Source organism: Thermobia domestica, chromosome 18 (assembly GCF_964235325.1).
Source record: "Thermobia domestica chromosome 18, izTheDome1.hap1.1, whole genome shotgun sequence".
NCBI classification, from domain to species: Eukaryota; Metazoa; Arthropoda; class Insecta; order Zygentoma; family Lepismatidae; genus Thermobia; species Thermobia domestica.
Genome location: NC_137471.1, coordinates 129,533,023 through 129,551,600, shown reverse-complemented (window position 1 = coordinate 129,551,600; position 18,578 = coordinate 129,533,023). Strand labels below are relative to the sequence as shown.

At 29.5% G+C, this 18,578-nt stretch overlaps 1 protein-coding gene across 2 annotated transcripts in view; it reads right to left on the bottom strand.

Annotated features, from left to right (window-relative positions):
• The window catches only part of LOC145675438 (uncharacterized), a 319,574-nt gene that overhangs the window by 107,895 nt on the left and 193,101 nt on the right, over positions 1-18,578 (bottom strand). For both annotated transcript variants that reach the window (XM_081745856.1, XM_081745857.1), the window contains exon 3: positions 59-235. In XM_081745856.1, coding sequence (XP_081601982.1) covers positions 59-235 — 177 coding nt within the window. The remainder of the gene's footprint in view (positions 1-58; positions 236-18,578) is intronic.

Sequence of the window (18,578 nt, the reverse complement as noted above, 5' to 3'; positions counted from 1 at the left end):
AAGCATTCCGCGGACATTATGAGGGAAAGGTAGCAGAAAGATAACATTAATAACTTACCGTTTACGAAAGTAAGGCCCGTTTTCTAATTTCGAAATTATGTCGTCATCTTTCGTAGCTTTAGAAGTAACTGGTGGTTGGTAGTTGTCCTTCTTATTAACACTTCTGTACTTAGTTGTTTCTCCGTTCGTTCCGGAAGCTTCATCCTTCTTGTGGTTCTGTGCAGAACTTCTAGGTCTAAAACAATATAGAATTATTTGTTTTTGGTCAGAAAAAGTAATTAGGGAACTCAAATAGACTATTTAATCAGAAAGTGAAATCATGTTTCTTATTCAAAAAATGAAAATAGCTTTTTTCTATTCAAGTGCAATACTTAGTCACTACTCTGCACAACTCCTTCAGGCAACTTCGGTTCCGAATTTTACTGATCTATTAATAAATTCTGAATTAATTTAAGAAGTTTCAGAGCTCATGCATTGAAATTTGTTTAAGAAAACTTGGAAACTGTCAAATGTCCATTCCGTTCTGCACTAAAACATGATTTCCAACATCTCGAATAACACATGTCCATATAAATGTTTGTGTAACGAGTAAATTCACCTTTTATAGAGTAATGTTTACTACAAGATGATTATGAACTACACTAAACAGAGAGTATCAATCTTCATACTGTTTTATAATCAAATACTAATTATCTTCAGCATACGAATCAATTTAGAAACTAAAATTAGATTAATCCATTTTTAAAAGTAGTTTCGTTTCATTAACTTTACTAAGTTTGTAACAATATTATGAAAGTAATATTGGCCCCAGACCGGGGTCAAATAGGAACTGCTGATGTTTGATGTTTGGAAGAATAGAATTTACACATTTCTAAGTGCTGTAATGATTTTTTGAAAGTCGAATTTTTGAAAGAAAAACAACAGTTAATATTTCGGATGCTACTGATTACTTATGTTCATAGTAATCATGTGAACTTGAGAAATTACTTTCACATTAAATGTACTATATACACGCACTTCTATTTACCTGGAAAAATCTTTCACTTTAATGGTGTCTATAAGCTGCAATCGATTTTTTGCTTCTCTTTTACTTCTAGCACACTCTGTACCACATTCTTTAAAATACATTATTCTGCAAACAGTAAAATAACCAAGTTCTTATTTTTTTATTATTAACTTGTAAGAATGATTTTTTTTACACATTCTTCCTAACATTTCGAGATTTTGAGAGCATCAGAAACTTAACCGTTAAAATATCTACATTGTGATTAAGTCGTCCATCATCCTGTTTACGAGAGACGTGTATGTTTATCAACACGCGTTACTGTGTAGTACCAGGGGCGTCATTAAGGGGGACAGGAGGGAACAATTGCCTCCCCAAGACTTTGAGGAATACATATACTTTAATCGATTGGCTATTAATATACTAGTAGTCGGGTATGCTCTTGCCCCTCTCAAGCGAAGTCTGAAATTACGCCCCTGTGTACAACTAATTCTGTCTCCTTAGCCTAAAGGGCATAATGGTGGGACGTTAAACTAAATTTCATTTCATTACTACTTCTCGTATTGTCTTTGTTAATAAAAAAGCCACAAAGAAACAAAATGCTTTTCAGTTTGCCGCATTTTCCTGAAGCTATTCCATACGATTTATTGAAGTGATGCTCTTATGCATTCGCTGTGTATTTGGTTCCATTCTTGTATTTTGAAAATCGATATGAGGTAATTTCTAAACTTCGCGTAGTCCGAACGAGAACATTGAAGATAAGAATTACGATAAAATTGCTTTTACTGAATTTACGAAACCTTTGACAAAGAATAAATTTTAAAGTACGAATTACACATAAACAGCCACGCTATATCTACACTAATAGATCGTAAAATAGTTTGGAGAAAAACCAAGTAATAACCATCCTTCCTACGTGTTCACTTTGCGATTTATCTTTGATCATAATACTTATAACTATGTCATCATATATAATTTATTTTGATTGAAACTTGAATATGAGGCATACACAAAGGAATGACGCTACTTCAATAGTTATTTTTCAATCTTATCGTACATAGGCCAAATATACATCCTAAATTGTGAAGTACCTACAATCTTCTTTATAAGTTGATAATAATTCATCAATGGGTGTACTCTGGGTCACATAGCACATCAATATAGTAATCAAATTTTTCATCACCAGTGTAGCATATCTGCTGTAATGCTTTCTGCGTGTGAGTTAGCTATAATAAATTTTGTGGGTGGATTTGAGCAAGAGTCATACTCATAGGTAAACACTTCCTTTAGCGAACCCCATAGAAAAACATGGTATAGTGTAAGATCCGACGAATGAGTTGTTTAAGGAAAAATGTAGTTTCATCTCCATTTTCAGCACGTCTGATCAGCACTATAAATCACAATTCAAAATTACTAGTAAATTTCTGCCGAAACACAGGGGGGAGCGTCCAGTTGTAGAATGTAGTCGTCAAAAATTGGTATTCAGTTGGGGTAATCCTATTTTCTAACAAGCTCGGAGATGATTCGCCAACTATAGCATCTTTACTGAAGAAAAATATGACGTAATAACTAACGCTGGTAATCTATGTACTCCGTATATATGGCATTGTGTCTCACATGAACGATGCGCCGATTCAACTTTCTACTGGTATGGAAACAAGCCTTCAATAAGAATGAGTATTTCTAGGACACAATTTGTTTCGATTTTCGCTATATCTTTCCTTCAGTCATCTTTTCTTCTTTCCTTCGGACAAGTCATCTTTCCTTCTTTGTCTCCCGGTAGAAATGCCTGCACCAATCGCATCCTGTACGATTTTAAACAGTCTCTTCACATTTTATGTCCTCCAAGACCTAGGTAGATCTGGAAGTGTAACTTCATTTATCATTCATTAATCACCCTTCCATCTACATGTTCTCCTTCCCTCTCAGTTGTGAATATCGCTACAGGAGTTGCGGATATTTATTTGGCGTCAGCAAAACGTATGACCAATGGACGTCTTCTCCCAAATAGGATGGACGTGAACCAACCCACAATTGTTTATATATATATATCTGTAGCGTTTTGTTTGGTGCATTGTCTTCAAGAATCATTAAAAAACAATTAAAATTTAAAAAGAAGTCATTTTTATATTTAATATTTATTTGTTTCTTGCACCAGGGCTATGTATTTGTGAATTGAAGTTTCTTAATTGCTTTCGTTTGTCCTTCATTATCACTAGCAATGGATATTGTCAATGCGACTTGTGTTTGGGTCACCTCCTACTCCCCTTGACGAGAAAGCAATTTCACTAAGTTTTCTTCGAAACAAGACAGTTTCAAACCTAGTCTTGTTGGTAACACTATTGCTTACAGGATCGCCAGAGGTACCGTTAGTTCTCTCGGTTAACGCCCCAGTGTGTTGTTCGGGCGATTACACATAGTTTTGGTCTTTAAAATATAATTAATTCACCCGCTTGTGTATTGTATGTTTAAAAATCTTTCATTTTAAGTTTGAACTCATTCTCTCGCAAAAAACTTAAATATGAGTGGGACGTCCACATTGTGGAAAAGACAAATATCGTGTCTCCTGTAGCCCTATATCTTGTGATTTGAAAGAAAAGGATGTCCATGGTGACAGTGTAGAATCAACGGTCAAGTAAATTTAATGTTTCAATTGAAGCTATTCATATATACTATCACTGAGATTAAACACATAGAGAAACCCAAAAATGGCACTCTGTGGGTGAAAGAGATTAATGATTAGCAGACTGAAGATCTATTAAAATTGGTAAGCATTATTCAGATTGGTTTCAAAGTGAAACCTCATCAACTGCCGAATGTTAAATGAGGAATGATTTCGTGTTGGGCTATCCATAAGCCGACCGAGCAGATTAAATTAGAATTAGCTTACCAACATATTGAAATAAATTGGATTCAAGTAAGAAGTGAGGTGACCTGATTCCAACTGACTCACTGATTCTTATTTTTTGTTTGCCTACGGTTCCAGAATTCGTGAAGACTTGATATTATCGACGAAGAATGCGTCCCTGCATACCTAGTTGTCTTCGAAGCTTTAAGTGTCAGAATTTTGAGACACCAGTACCTGTGTAAATTGGTCAAAGAAGCCATGGTGCAGAGTCCTGTAAAACGACCAAACTGTGAGTGTTGTTAGTTCCACTCTATTCCTACAATTAGGGTGCCGCGGTGGCTCAGTGGTAGAGCGTTCACCTCTGGTGCTAGGGGTCTCGGGTTCAAACCCTGCTCCCGCCAAGTGAACTTTGTGGTGGACAAACACCGTGTGCGTGGGTTTTCTCGGGGTTCTCCCGTTTCCTCCCACTTTCTTCATTCCACCATTTCATTCATCTCTCATCATCACCGTCTCCTTTAGCCTAACCGGCATAACCGTGGGACGTAAAACTCAAAAATTTCATTTTTTTCCTACAATTATCGTTACCACTTTCTTCTGTAGCCTAAAGATGACAATACTTTTAGGTGTTTCCCCAGAACATCAAGCCATACTTTATTACAGAATGAAAATTTGAGTAATATATACACACCGCTGTTTTTACACTAATCTTATCTCTTACACATCTAATCTCATAACACAGTTTGCTTAACTAGTAGAGAGGGAATGGGGATTCTGCAGACATATTTGTTATTAGCCTATTTTAACTATATGTCACCCTATCATCTCTAATAACTTCTAATCTACTCCCTAATAATTTTTAGCGCACCCCCTATCCCAAATAACTTCTATCACATCTCAAATAACTTCTATCTTACTCATAATAATTTCTAATGCATCCTATCACTAAATCTAGTTACAAAAATTACTAAATCTGGTTACAAAAAATCACTAAATCTAGTTACAAAAACAAAAAAATCACTAAATCTGGCAACAAAAATCTGGTTATAACCGGTTTTGACTTCAGAAATCATTAAATTTGATTACAAAAATCTGGTTATAACCGGTTTTGACTTCAAAAAATCACTAAATCTGGTTATAACCGGTTTTGACTTCAAAAATCATAAAAACTTACATCTAAAATATTACAATGGAATCCTACACAAAATATATTTATTGCAACTTAATCTCCAGTTTATAAGCTTTCATTTGACACTTGAATCATGAAAAACCGTTAAAAATTAACTTTAAAAAGCTGATGAGAAGGAATGTATAATAAAATAGCATTTACTGGAATAGGTGATCTGTCACTGATTCATTTGAACGATTCCAGTACCAGCCCAGAACCGTCCAATCCGATTCTCTTTCCTTCTCCTCACACCAACATGCATATATGCATTAGCCTCCTCATGCCAACAGAACATTTTAGCTAGCACTCGTGAGATGGAGCAGTATACCGATGACGTTGTATAATAGCTGTTAGACTACGTCACTGAATCCACAACAAAATATCTCTCGATCCTCTTTCTCTCTTTCCTTCCCATCAACACTCAGTGATAAACGACATGATATGCAACACCATCTATTGAGTAGGTGAGTAACTTCTTGACCATAGCCACCTAGCTGGTAAATTTAACTTAAGCATCAATATTCAAAAAAAGTCAGTGTATCCAACTCAATATTTTTTTTTCGGAACGTTCCAGGATTTTAATTTTTCAAGATATCGCTTTAAAACATATAGGGATAAATTCACCCCATTACTAATAAATATGATAATTGTTAAAAATGAGTTGGCAACACTGATAGTCATACTACCAAATAACGTTAAAATTCCATAGCTCGGTCCCTAATTAACCGATTTCAAAAATTAAAACGATAAATGAATACTAATACCATATCCAATTTTTAAAAATGCATAAATGGTTGCATAACCCACAGGATATGTTTTCCTTTTTCAATATCTCTACAAAGTTTCAACAAACCGAAAAAATAAAAATACTATCATAATCACAATAAAATTCTAAGACTTTTTTAAAGAATAACATTTTCCAGAAAACTCAAAAATAAACCCGTAAAAAATCCCGAAATTTTGAACTTGTTATAATTTCGTCAAATATTAACCGATTTTCAAAATTCAAACCGTAAATGGTTTCTATTTTTTATAATTTTTTTCTAACACGTTATTGGTTGTCTATGTCTAAGGATAAAATTATAAAAAATCAAAAATCTTCACTATGTAAGAATGTATTAAGGAAATGTAAACAGGACATAAATACTAGACTACAAAACAATTATTTTCATGTATTACTGGTTGCCTATATCTAAGGATAAAATTACAAAAACAAATTTTATGACATAAAAATATAAATTTTACCTAAAACTAAACTATACATAAAAGTTAATTAAATATGACCTAAAAATAAACGACACCACACATAAAAGTTAACTAAATTTTACCTAAAACTAAACTATACATAAAAGTTAACTAAATTTTACCTAAACTAAACTATACATAAAAGTTAATTAAATAAGACCTAAAACTAAACTACACCACACATAAAAGTTAACTAAATTTTACCTAAAACTAAACTATACATAAAAGTTAACTAAATTTTACCTAAACTAAACTATACATAAAAGTTAATTAAATATGACTTAAAATTAAACTACACATAAATACATTTTAACTATATCTTATAATGCCCCCAAGCTAATGTACTTACACCACCCTCTAGTATATATCTTTTATCATCATTTGAATCTAATGCTAACTTATTTACAGCTATGTTATACACATCATGCTTTCAACTTCGAATTAGATTTATATTTTTATATGTTTTCACATCATTGAATAGGGTTTGCTTATAATCATCAAATTGTAACTCTTTTGCTACTATACATTTCGTTATTCCTTTTGCTTTTTTCTTCTCCTTATTTTCAACTTTAAATGCATACATCTTTGATCTTAACCCAATAAATTCTGTCATTATTTTACCATTGTTTTCATCCTTCATCTTTCCTAATACTTTTTTGTTTACTAATGATATTCCATATTGATTATCCTTTCCATATTCACTTGTATCAAATAAATCAACCATTTCTTTTAAGTCTTTGTAGAAGTCATCTGTCTCAATTTCATATATAAAACTATCAGTATCCATATAACATAAGCCTATATCAATATCATATTTAGGTTTCATAATGTTGTAATGGAAGTCATACATTAATAGTTTTGACAAACACACTCATACCAACATATATAGGTTTGTTGAAGGTCAATTTTTCTTTTTTCATATGTATCGCACACAAATCTTCAGTAAATATTGTTCTATAATCGAAGTTCGGTTTCGCTATTAACTTTTCCACCCTCATTGGATCACATTCTAAGGTAATAGATGGCCTCTTTCTAATGTTTTCCATTGTTTTACCAAATACACTATTGTTCATTAACTTGTAAAAATCTTTCTCGAAATCATTCTTAGCTTTTGTTCTCAATATTTGTATTTAGATCAATATATTCCTTTAACCAGTTTGATTGCTTGAACTCTAATACTCTATGAATTTTCTTTAATATCATCCCAAGTGACATATACAATTTTAAGTTTCTGTAGTGAATAACATATCTTTCTTTATTGTAAAGCGTTGTTAATAATTTCGATTGTTTAGATCCTGGTGGACACATATTTTCTGGAGCTAATGGTAGATCTGAATGTTTATCATGTAAGTATTCTGGATATTCTAAATCAACTTCTAATATGTAGTCAGTTTCTGAATCATCTGGAATATTCATTATATTTGTGTAAGGTTGAACCCATTTAAAGTCTTTGTAAGGCATGTACTGACTCATAGCCCATCCATATAAATTATTTGCATCTAGATAAGCTAAATACTTTGAAGGTTCGTCTTTGTTATAATTTTTCATATACTTATTATTTGCTTTTACATATCTCTTTCTACATTGTGAAATTCCACCTCTTATACCTTTTTCTATCATTAATATTTTGTCATAGTCAGTTAACATTTCTAGTTTGATCTTAGTCATCTTTAACATTGAATCCCACGATAAACCAGGAGCAGTGAAATACCAAGCAGGATCTAAACCATATGCTTTTAAACACACATCTCTAAAACTTTCAAATACATCAGCTAATATTAATACATCTGTCTTGTTATAAAGTTCTGTATATTCACCTAGATTTTTAATATTGAATGACTTCGAAACATTTTTCGCATGCTCATAATCATCATCACTGATATGGGTTTTAGTAAGTTTATTAAAGAACATTTCTTTTGAAGGTAGTTTTGTTTCTTCTAATCTTTCAATTGAGTCAATATAATCATATGGGTACACACCTTTTTTAATTACTAAATCTAATAAATCATTAGCGAAATACTTTGACGTTTCTCTATATTGTTCTTTTTGTAAGGTTTTTTGCTAGTTCTGCTAAACTCCTTGGCATAAACCTAAATGAATCTAGAAATTGTTAATTAATTCCATTCTTTTTATCAACCTTCACATATTTTGAGTATGTTATATATTTTTCCTCATTATTTGCAATTAGTTTTATTTCATTCTTATCATAAGCAAGTTCTTTAACAAACAGGTGAGTATCATAACCACTTAAGTTGTGAATAAATACTGGAATAAAATTAGGATTTCGATAGCTTAAGTTACAATAACTGTGAGCTGCACCTCTAAACTTTCCAGTTAAATGATCATGATCTCTTACTTTTGCTTTATTTTTATTTATATCCTTTAAACATTTTCCTAATTCATGTTTCCATTCTTCTAACTTTTCAATCATGCTATCATTATCTTTAGCGAATTCTATTTTCTTATTTAACATATTTATTTGTTTTTCAATTGCTGGTGGTAAATCATTCAAGTTTCTCTCACATATATGACAACTATTGGAATTATTATATATCTCGTTCTCATCTTTAGATAGGCCATTCATTTCAACTTTTTTGTTATATATATTTTTTATTTCTATTGCTTCTTGTCTTAACTTCTCCACAAACACCTTTGCAGCATCTAAACCAATATAACTAATAGGACGTTTATACACACCATTTGAGTATTTGATATAATAACAGAAACTCATTGGTAAATGCTTTTGATACTTCACAGTTTTAGAACAATTATGGTCTACTTCCATTTTACATAACAAACATTCAAAATCGGCATATATCGTAAATGGTACTCTAAATGATCTATTATAATTTTGGAACTGAATTTGATTGTCATATGGTTTTGGAAGTTCTATTCTAACAGATTCATGCTGCTTAGAATATAGCTCATGTTGTTGTAATTGCTTCTCACTTCTAAAATGTCTTACCAAACATCTATCACAAAAGTACAATTTCTCCTTATGTTTTGTTACTTGACTTCTTATTAATCTCGATAAATCCTTTATCCAACAAAAATGACTATTATTTTCATCTTTTACATATAATAAATTGACGTGTTTGTCCTGCTTATTTTTTGTGATTTGAAGTGGGTATATATTATATTCATATTCATAACTATACACGTTAATGGATATGTTACTTCTCTTTTCAAACTTTACTATATCTTTTAATTGTACAGGAAATTCAATACCATTACAATATTTATCTTGTAACTCATTCACAATTTCTGTATATTGTGAAGGTCGCTGATATTGAGAACATCTATCAATAGGTTTTAAATAACTTGCAATTGAATATAAGAAAGATTTATTATCTTGATTTTTAATATTGATTACTGCTTTCTTATCTTTAATTGGTTTAGGAAGGTCAATGTAGGAAGAAGCTCGTAATGGTACATATTTATTTAGTCTGATTTCTAAATGTTTAATTTGATGTAATGTCCATCCTGATCCTCTATCTTGAAATTCCTCCATCTCTCTACATAGTTTTTGTTTAGCATGGGTTATATATTCATCTAAGTCAGTTGATTGTAATATTCTCTCACTCATAGATTTAAAATTGCGTTCTTGTTCTTCTTTATCTTTAACAAATGAATACAAGGTTGACTTTTAATGGGTGGTGGTTTAATTCTTCCTTGATTTTGTTAATAACTACTTTCCCACTTATATTTAAAAACTTCACCGGATCTTTATATCCTCCTATGTTTTCAATTGTGATAGTTTGTAATCGTTTCTGTATTGCTGTTTCCTTTGTTTCTACTTTAATTGGTATTCGTTGTAGTTTCGATTCTTCAAAAACATCTTGTTTAACTGGAAATATGTTTTTAATTTGTGATCTGTTTTGTTCATCTTCATATTTTTTAATACGGTCAATAAGTTCAGCCTTTCTTAATTTATAATAACCTTTTATTCCTTTCCTTTTACAATGTTTTTTTAATTCATCAACTTTCATTGTGTATATAACTTTCAATTCATTTGGTTCATTTTGATATTGTTCGATTTTTTTTATTAATTCACTCTTATTTAAAGAACTATAGTTACGGATTTTCTTGACTTTACATATTAGTTTTAGTTTTGTAATCGACATCTCCTTCATCTCCTCACCAGTAAAATTAACGTTATTTATATTCATCTTATACGAAAAAGTACTGTATCGCTTTTTAATATTTACCAAATTTTTTAGTTCGTTTTCATAATATTTTTTCATGTTATATATACCAACATTAGCATACTTATTTTTCCTAACACAACTGCTAATACTTGTACACTCCTGCCATTGTCTACATATATTAGTGTGTTGTGTTAGTATAGGGCTTTTATGGGATCACCCCATCAAAGTCATTATTAATATGATAAAAACTGAATCATTTTCATAAACTCACTCATCATCATAATTATCATTCACATTCTTATCCTATTTACCTTTTATGAAATAACCAAAAAATAACATTTATAATATTATATTACTTTTATTTATTTAATTATTATGCAAATTATTAAACCCTAACATTTAATAAATCCTAATTATTTAACAAACGCTTTATTACTTATAGTTGTTTAATTATTATGCAATAATTAAAACCTAACCATCTAATAAATCCTAATTATTTAACAAACACTTTATTACCTTTTATGAAATAACCAAAAAATAACATTTATAATATTATATTACTTTTATTTATTTAATTATTATTCTAATTATTAAACCCTAACCATTTAATAAACCCTAATTATTTAACAAACGCTTTATTACCTTTTATGAAGATATTCATAAAAGTTAAACACATTAAATTTACACTACAACATTTTCCTTATCTTATCAAACTATTATGTGAATTATTAAACCATAAAATATAACATTTATAATAGTATATTATTTAATTATTATGCGAATTATTAAACCATAAAATATAACATTTATGATATTACATTACTTTTATCTATCCAACTATTACGTGAATCATCAAACCCTAACCATTTAACAAACACTTTATTACCTTTCTTTCTCAATATTTTTTCAACCAAATACTCATCCTTATATTTAGTTTTCAATAATTCTGGTTCATAAAATCTTCCTCTAACTTCTTCATTGTTTAAATCTTTAATTTTATATGTTGGTGGATTAAATTGTATAACCTCATTAATAACAAACACTTCTGCTGACCAATTTGGTGTATAACCTTTTTCAAACAAACCCTTAATTTTACTTATACGGACATAATCACCAATCTTGTACTTTAACTTAACAGGCTCATATTCTTTCTTATACACTTTTTTCAATATCATATGCTCATTATTCTTATTCACTTCTACAGGTTTCACACCAATTATTCTATGTACTTTGTTATTATATTCATCAACCAAACCTTGCAATATTTTTAACCACTTATAATTACCTTGAACAGTAAATTTCTTCCACATATTTTGTTTAAGTGTTCTATTAAATCTTTCAACAACAGAAGCTTTTTACCATTATATGTTGAGTAATGATTGATATTGTTTTTCCCATCAAATCTTCAAATTCATTATTGTAAAACTCTTTCCCTTGATCTGTTTGTAAATTATGAGGTTTTCTTACTTTTAACACAGATTCAAATGCTTCTGTAACATTCTTACCACTCTTATCTTTAAGAGGAACAGCAAATGCATATTTTGAAATCACATCTATAATCGTTAGCAAATACTTATACCCTTTATTGATTTTGGAAATACCTTTTAACACACCACTATCCATTTCCACAAGATCTGCTTGCCATAAATCATCTATACCTTTAACAAAAACACTTAACCTAGGATAATTTTTTCTAGATGGTTTATGAATTTCTTCTATAATGTCTTCTCTAATACCTTCGCCTTCATATAGTCAATCGGGCTTTTTAATGAATTGGGATTTATTAGTACCACATACAAGACATATACCTTTCTTAACATATCTTCCATTCTTTGTCTGTTCTACTCTAATGGTACCTTTCATTGCAACTGTTGATTTCTTACACTTAACACAATACATCGTTATTTATTATATGGAAAATTATTAAGGTATTCTTTCTATATACATAATAACTTCCAATAATTTTCCTTCTTCCATAGCTGAATTTTTTTGTGCTTGAAACATAATTTTATCACCTTTTTTAATGTTTAAAGGAAGATTTACCACTAAAGTATTGCTCAAAAATATATCTAAAAAGTATCTATCCAAACTTAATTCCATATGTATTATTTTTCCATTGTAGAGATACTCATAATCATTAGATAAATTAGATATTCTGAAGATTGGATTTGGAACATTTCTAGTTCTCAATCGACATAATAAATTTATAGTTTCTTTTTGCATAATTAGATTAAAAGTTTCCTTCTTCATCATTTGGAAATCTTCTTTTGTTGTAAGTGTATTTAATAGGGATGATATTTCTGACTTATATTGATTAAATTCTGAAACAGGAACTTTTGCTTTAAATAGAATAGTAACATTATTATTGGTCTTTTTAAATTCTTCCATATATTCACCTTTTAAAACCTCAATATCATCTTTCTTTATATGTGTGCCTTGTAATGATTTTAATACATCTTCAAATTTATTTCTATCACTTTCTAATTGGTTGTTAATATCGCTTTTCACTGACTTGAGCTGGTTTAACGTAATAGCATCTTGTTGATCAATACCATTAGTAATATTAACTAATCTTTTTTGTGTAAAATCAATCCAGGATCTATAATTCGTTGTGAAAATTTTATTTAGTTCAGATTTAAAATTTGTACGACTCATTAAATTTTGATGTGTGTAATAATTTTCTCTTTTATATTTTTCAAATTCTTCATTCTTAACAACATTATCTAAATTCCTTAACTGTTTCAGCTGCTCTTCACTACTATCACTTACCTTACCAAAACATTCTAAAGTACCAAAACAATTAATTAGGGACAACTTAAACTTTATTTGTATATTTAGACAGGACAATGTAAATTTAAAACATATATATGATGAATTTGTTGCATCTGATATGTCGTTTGAAAAATTACAATCATTATGTAGCAAGTGTTGGAGTGAAGAATATGGTTTCTTAACAATAGATATGACTAGGAAGGTGAATAATGGTAAATATAGAAATAAAATTAAAGAATTTCTAAAAGTGTAAACTAAACGTATATGAATGTAGGTGAACGTATATTATGTTATGTTATGTTATGTTATGTTATGTTTTTATTTTTTATATAATAAATGGATGTTAATAAAGCTAAGAAGTATATTAAGTTAAAAGAAAAACTTATTAAAAGATTTAAGGAAATTAAACAAAGTAATCGAAGTAAGTATGAAAAATTTAAAGAACAAGATCAGGCTGTTATTGATGCAATTAAAGATTTAGGGCAAGATATATCAAAAGTAGCAGAAGAAAATAAAAATCTAATTCAAGAGTTAGTTCCAGTTTTACACAAAAGTGCAAGAGTGGACTCAAGCTTATTAGAAACACCACCTATGTATGATAGTCCTATAAATGAAAGTGATACGCCTATAACAGAAGAAATAAAACACATGAAAAAACAAATTAAATATAAAGTAGAAGGAATAGAAACTTTAGGAACAACTCATTTTGGTAAGATTGCCTCAAGATATTATGCAACTAGAGATGATAAAAGTTTTGGAATACAGCCATATGATGAAGATGGGAAAATTATACATATGATAGGAAATGCGGTAGTTAAAATTCATGGTGATGATTTAGTTATTAATAATCGACATTATACAGGAACAGAAGGTTTATGGGAATTATTGACAAAACATAATCCAACAAATTATAATGATGATGATCTAGAAAAATATAAACAAATAGTAATTGATTCTAGTGTTGCATTTCATAATAATGATCCAAGTACAAGAAAAAGAAATCTAGTAAAGGTAAAAAATATAAAGAAATTATCAAACCTACTTGGGATGAATATATAAAACCAACAACGCCTTCAAAAAAGACACCAAAATCTGGAGAAGGAATAAAGGTATATAACGAATTATCAAAAGAATACATATGGATGGATGATGTGAGAAAACTGATTGATCGTTTGATTGTTATTGATGGGGAAGACTAATCTGGAAATGATAACTTTTATAATGAGAAAGTAGGTATTATGGATATGGTTAATTCTGAACTTGCACAATTTATTCCTAATGATCCAAAAGGTATAGGTTATTTGATAAAGATATTGAATACGCTGCCACCAAAATTTTGGAATAGTGAAAAGTATGGAAAAGGATTAGTAAATGATTTGATTAATAAACTTCCATTTGAGTTGCATATTCCAGGATACGAATTTTGCGGTCCGGGTACAAAACTTCAAGAAAGATTAGAAAGAGGTGATAAAGGTATTAATCCATTAGATGAGGCTTGTAAAGAACATGATATATACTATAGGGATAATAAAGATACAGAATCAAGACATATTGCAGATAAGGAATTAGAAAATAAAGCTTGGGAAAGAGTTTTTGATAAAGATGCTAATTTAATAACTGAAAAACTACCTGCTCTTGGAACTGCTTTAGTGATGAATACAAAAGTAAGATTTGGTTTAGGTTTATAAGTAACAAAAGTAAGATTAGGTTTAGGTTTATAAGTATTTTTTTAGATTTAGGTTTATATGTACTTTTTATGGAAATTTTTCATAAAAAGCTTTCAATTATATAATAAATATGCAGTTAAAAGGTTTTACATTTACGATTCCTAATCAGGAACTTAAACAATTAAATATAGATCACATTTTAACTAACAAACAACTCAAACAAAAGGAAGCAAAACTAAGTAAGGGACAATGTATGTCTCTATCTCTTTCTATACCACAACTTAAGAAAATAAACAAAGAAATGAAGGCAAATGATAATAAAGTTCATTATGGTGGTTTTATATTTACTATTCCAACGATTTTAGCTTTAATAGGTGCTCTAGGTTCTGTTGCTGGAGGTGCGGCTGCTATTGCTAAGACTGTAGATGATGCAAAAAAGAATAAAATGGAATTAGAGGAACAAAAGCGACATAACTTAGCAATGGAAGAAAAACAAGGTGGTAAGCTTTCAAAAAACGTAAACTCCAAAACAGTAAAGATAAAGAAGAAATTAAACCTTTAAGTAATTTAGACCTAATACAACTTGTTAAAAAACTTAAGATAACAAACTTTAGAGGTGTATTTATGAGTGATGAATTGCCTAAACAACCAAGGAAGAATGAGTGTGGTATTGTTAATTTTGATACGTCTAAAAATATAGGAAAGCATTGGGTTCGTTATTGGAAAAAAGGAAATAGAAAGTATGTGTTTGATTCATTTGGAGGCAATCCACCAAAAACACTCGTAAAGTATCTTGGTCATAATATAGAGTACAATAGCAGCCGTATACAACATTTTAACGAGGTAATTTGTGGACATTTATGCATTACAGTGTTAAGAATGTTTACAGATGGGTATAGTTTTTCAGAAATTATTAGTCAGGTGAATAGGAATAAGGATATTTGGAGAAGTTATATTTAAGTTTTTATGGGCTTATTTTATGGGCTTAATTCATAAAACGATTACAAATATTTTTTATAATAAATATGGATAAGATAGAATCATATGAATTACAATCCTTTAAACCTAATCAAAAAACAATCGAGAATTTAAATAAGCCAAACAGATCTGTTGAATTTGATATTGACGTGGGTGATGGCTTCATACATCCTTATTATGCTGATATTTATGTAACTTTTGAAATTAGAGGTAGAGATGGTGATGGAGTATATACTACTGGTCAAAATATTAGACTTATTAATAATTTCTTCCCACATTTGTTTTCTCAAATTCAAGTTAGTAAGCATGGACAGATATTAGATATTATAGATTATCTTGGTTTAACTTCAACAGCTGTAAACACATGTACGATTTCAAAACCAGAGGCAAATCACTATGATGAATGTGGATGGGAAAGAATTACGTGGGCAAGAACAGATGAGGAAATAGTGTTTTTGCTAAGATTTTTGCCAGGATTTTGTTCAGATTTTAAAGATATTATGTGGAAAGGAGGTTTAAAATATACATTTAAAAGAAGTGGTTCTGATGATAACGCATTTGCTATTTGGAAAACAAAAAAGCAGGATGGAACATATGAGAATGATCAACCGCATCCAGGTAAAATTAAGATTACAAATATGGAGTTAAGAATGCCTATTGTTAATTATGAACCTAACTATGCCACCTTGTTAAGACCTAATATGTTAAAAGAAGGTAAGATTCCTATTTCATTCAACACGTATCAATTTTTACAGAAATCAGTTAGTGGCAAATATTTAGAATTCGATTTAACCACACAATTTAACTCAAGTGAATTTGATATGCCTAATTTTGTGATTGCCTTTTTCCAAACTGATAGAAATGATAATCAAGAAAGAGATTCAAGCTATCTTGATCATTGTAAAGTTCAGAATATCCATTTTCGTAATTCTAGAAATGAATCTTTCCCGTTAGAATCATGAAACTTAGATTTTGCAAAACATAAGTATTTGAAAGTTTATGAAATGTATACGGTATATAAGCGAGCTACAATTGGAAATACTGAGATGTTTTATTATCCTAAAGAGTTTTTAGAAAATAGGCCGATGTTCGTAATTAACACAAGCAAGCATAAATCAGTAACTGTAAGTGATAGAACTAATTTGAAACTGACTGTTAATTTTGAAAGCGATGTACCAGATAAAACAATTTGCTATGTTGTTATGATTGGTAAGAAAAATTTAGAGTATGATGTTGAGAAAGGAAAACTAATTGAGAAGATATAAATCAATTATATGTTTATTAGATTTGTTTAGTTTGTAAGTGTTTTTATGATATTATCATAAAAACTTATTTAATAAAATGACTATTCCAGATAACATTCCACGTGAGAATTTAATTGTGTTAATTGAAGATACTATATTAAATCTTGAGAAGTTATTAATGAAAAACAAAAGGATGTTCAAGAGAATAAAATGTATTTATACTACTCTTATTACGTTATCAATTCTATTATCAGCTTCTACATGGTTCATCAATGTATTTATTCCTGTTACAGTGTATTCAATTATTACAACTGCATTTGCTTCGGCTTCTGCTGTTATCACTGGTATATCAACACGGTTTAATATAGCTTCAAAGAAAGAATATTATAAAAATATAGTGAATTGAATTGGGCTGTTTAAAGATGAGCTTAATGTAATTCCTATTTTAATGTAATTCCTTAATGTAATTAATTTAATGTATGAAAAGATTAAAACTAAGTTTGGAAAGAATATTTTAGTTGAATGTGAAGAGCTTAAGGTATTTCTTCCACCTAGATTTACAAAACACTTAACAGATAAAATGATTGATGAGATCGTTAAAGATGGAATAAAAATCAAATACACTGGTTTAAAAGATAACTATCCAACTGTTGAGTTCTGTATGTGAATCCAAAAAATAATAAAAATGATCAAAAATATGTCGTCAGAAGTAAAAAATGGAGTGAATAGAATGGATCCTAAAAAGAAATTTATACTTACTAATAATTTCAATGTAATTGTAAAAAATGTGCAAACCGAAGTTCAAGTAGTTTTTGATATTAACGGCTGTCTATTCAGCTTGAATTATGATCAGTGGACAGAGTTTAAGAAGTCATTGTTTTCTATTGAGAATGAAGTTAGCAGAAGATTTCACTATCAATATCCTAATTTGTAACTATCAATATACTAATTTGTAACTATTATGTAATTATGTAGAATTTAGTTAACTTTTATGGTAATATCATAAAAGTGTTTTTTAATTTTATTTTACTAGATTTAGTGATTTTTATAACTAGATTTAGTGATTTTTTATTTTTTAACTAGATTTAGTGATTTTTGTAACTAGATTTTGTGCTAGAATGCATTAGAAATTATTATCAGTAAGATAGAAGTTATTTGAGATGTGATAGAAGTTATTTGGGATAGGGGGCGCGCTAAAAATTATTAGGGAGTAGATTAGAAGTTATTAGAGATGATAGGGTGACGTATAGTTAAAATGGGCTAATAATAAATTTGTCTGCAGAATCCCCATTCCCTCTCTACTTTAACTTACTTCTTACATGTTCTATATGTAATTCCCAGTTGAAATTATTAGATATTGTAACTCCGAGAAAAATAGTAATTTCTACAAACAGTATTTAACTGTTTTATTATTTATTCTTATTTGTTATTGGCAGGATTACTTTTGCCATTGTGAAAATTTAATGCACGTGTTTTATTTGCATTAATAATTAGGTCATTTTTATTCA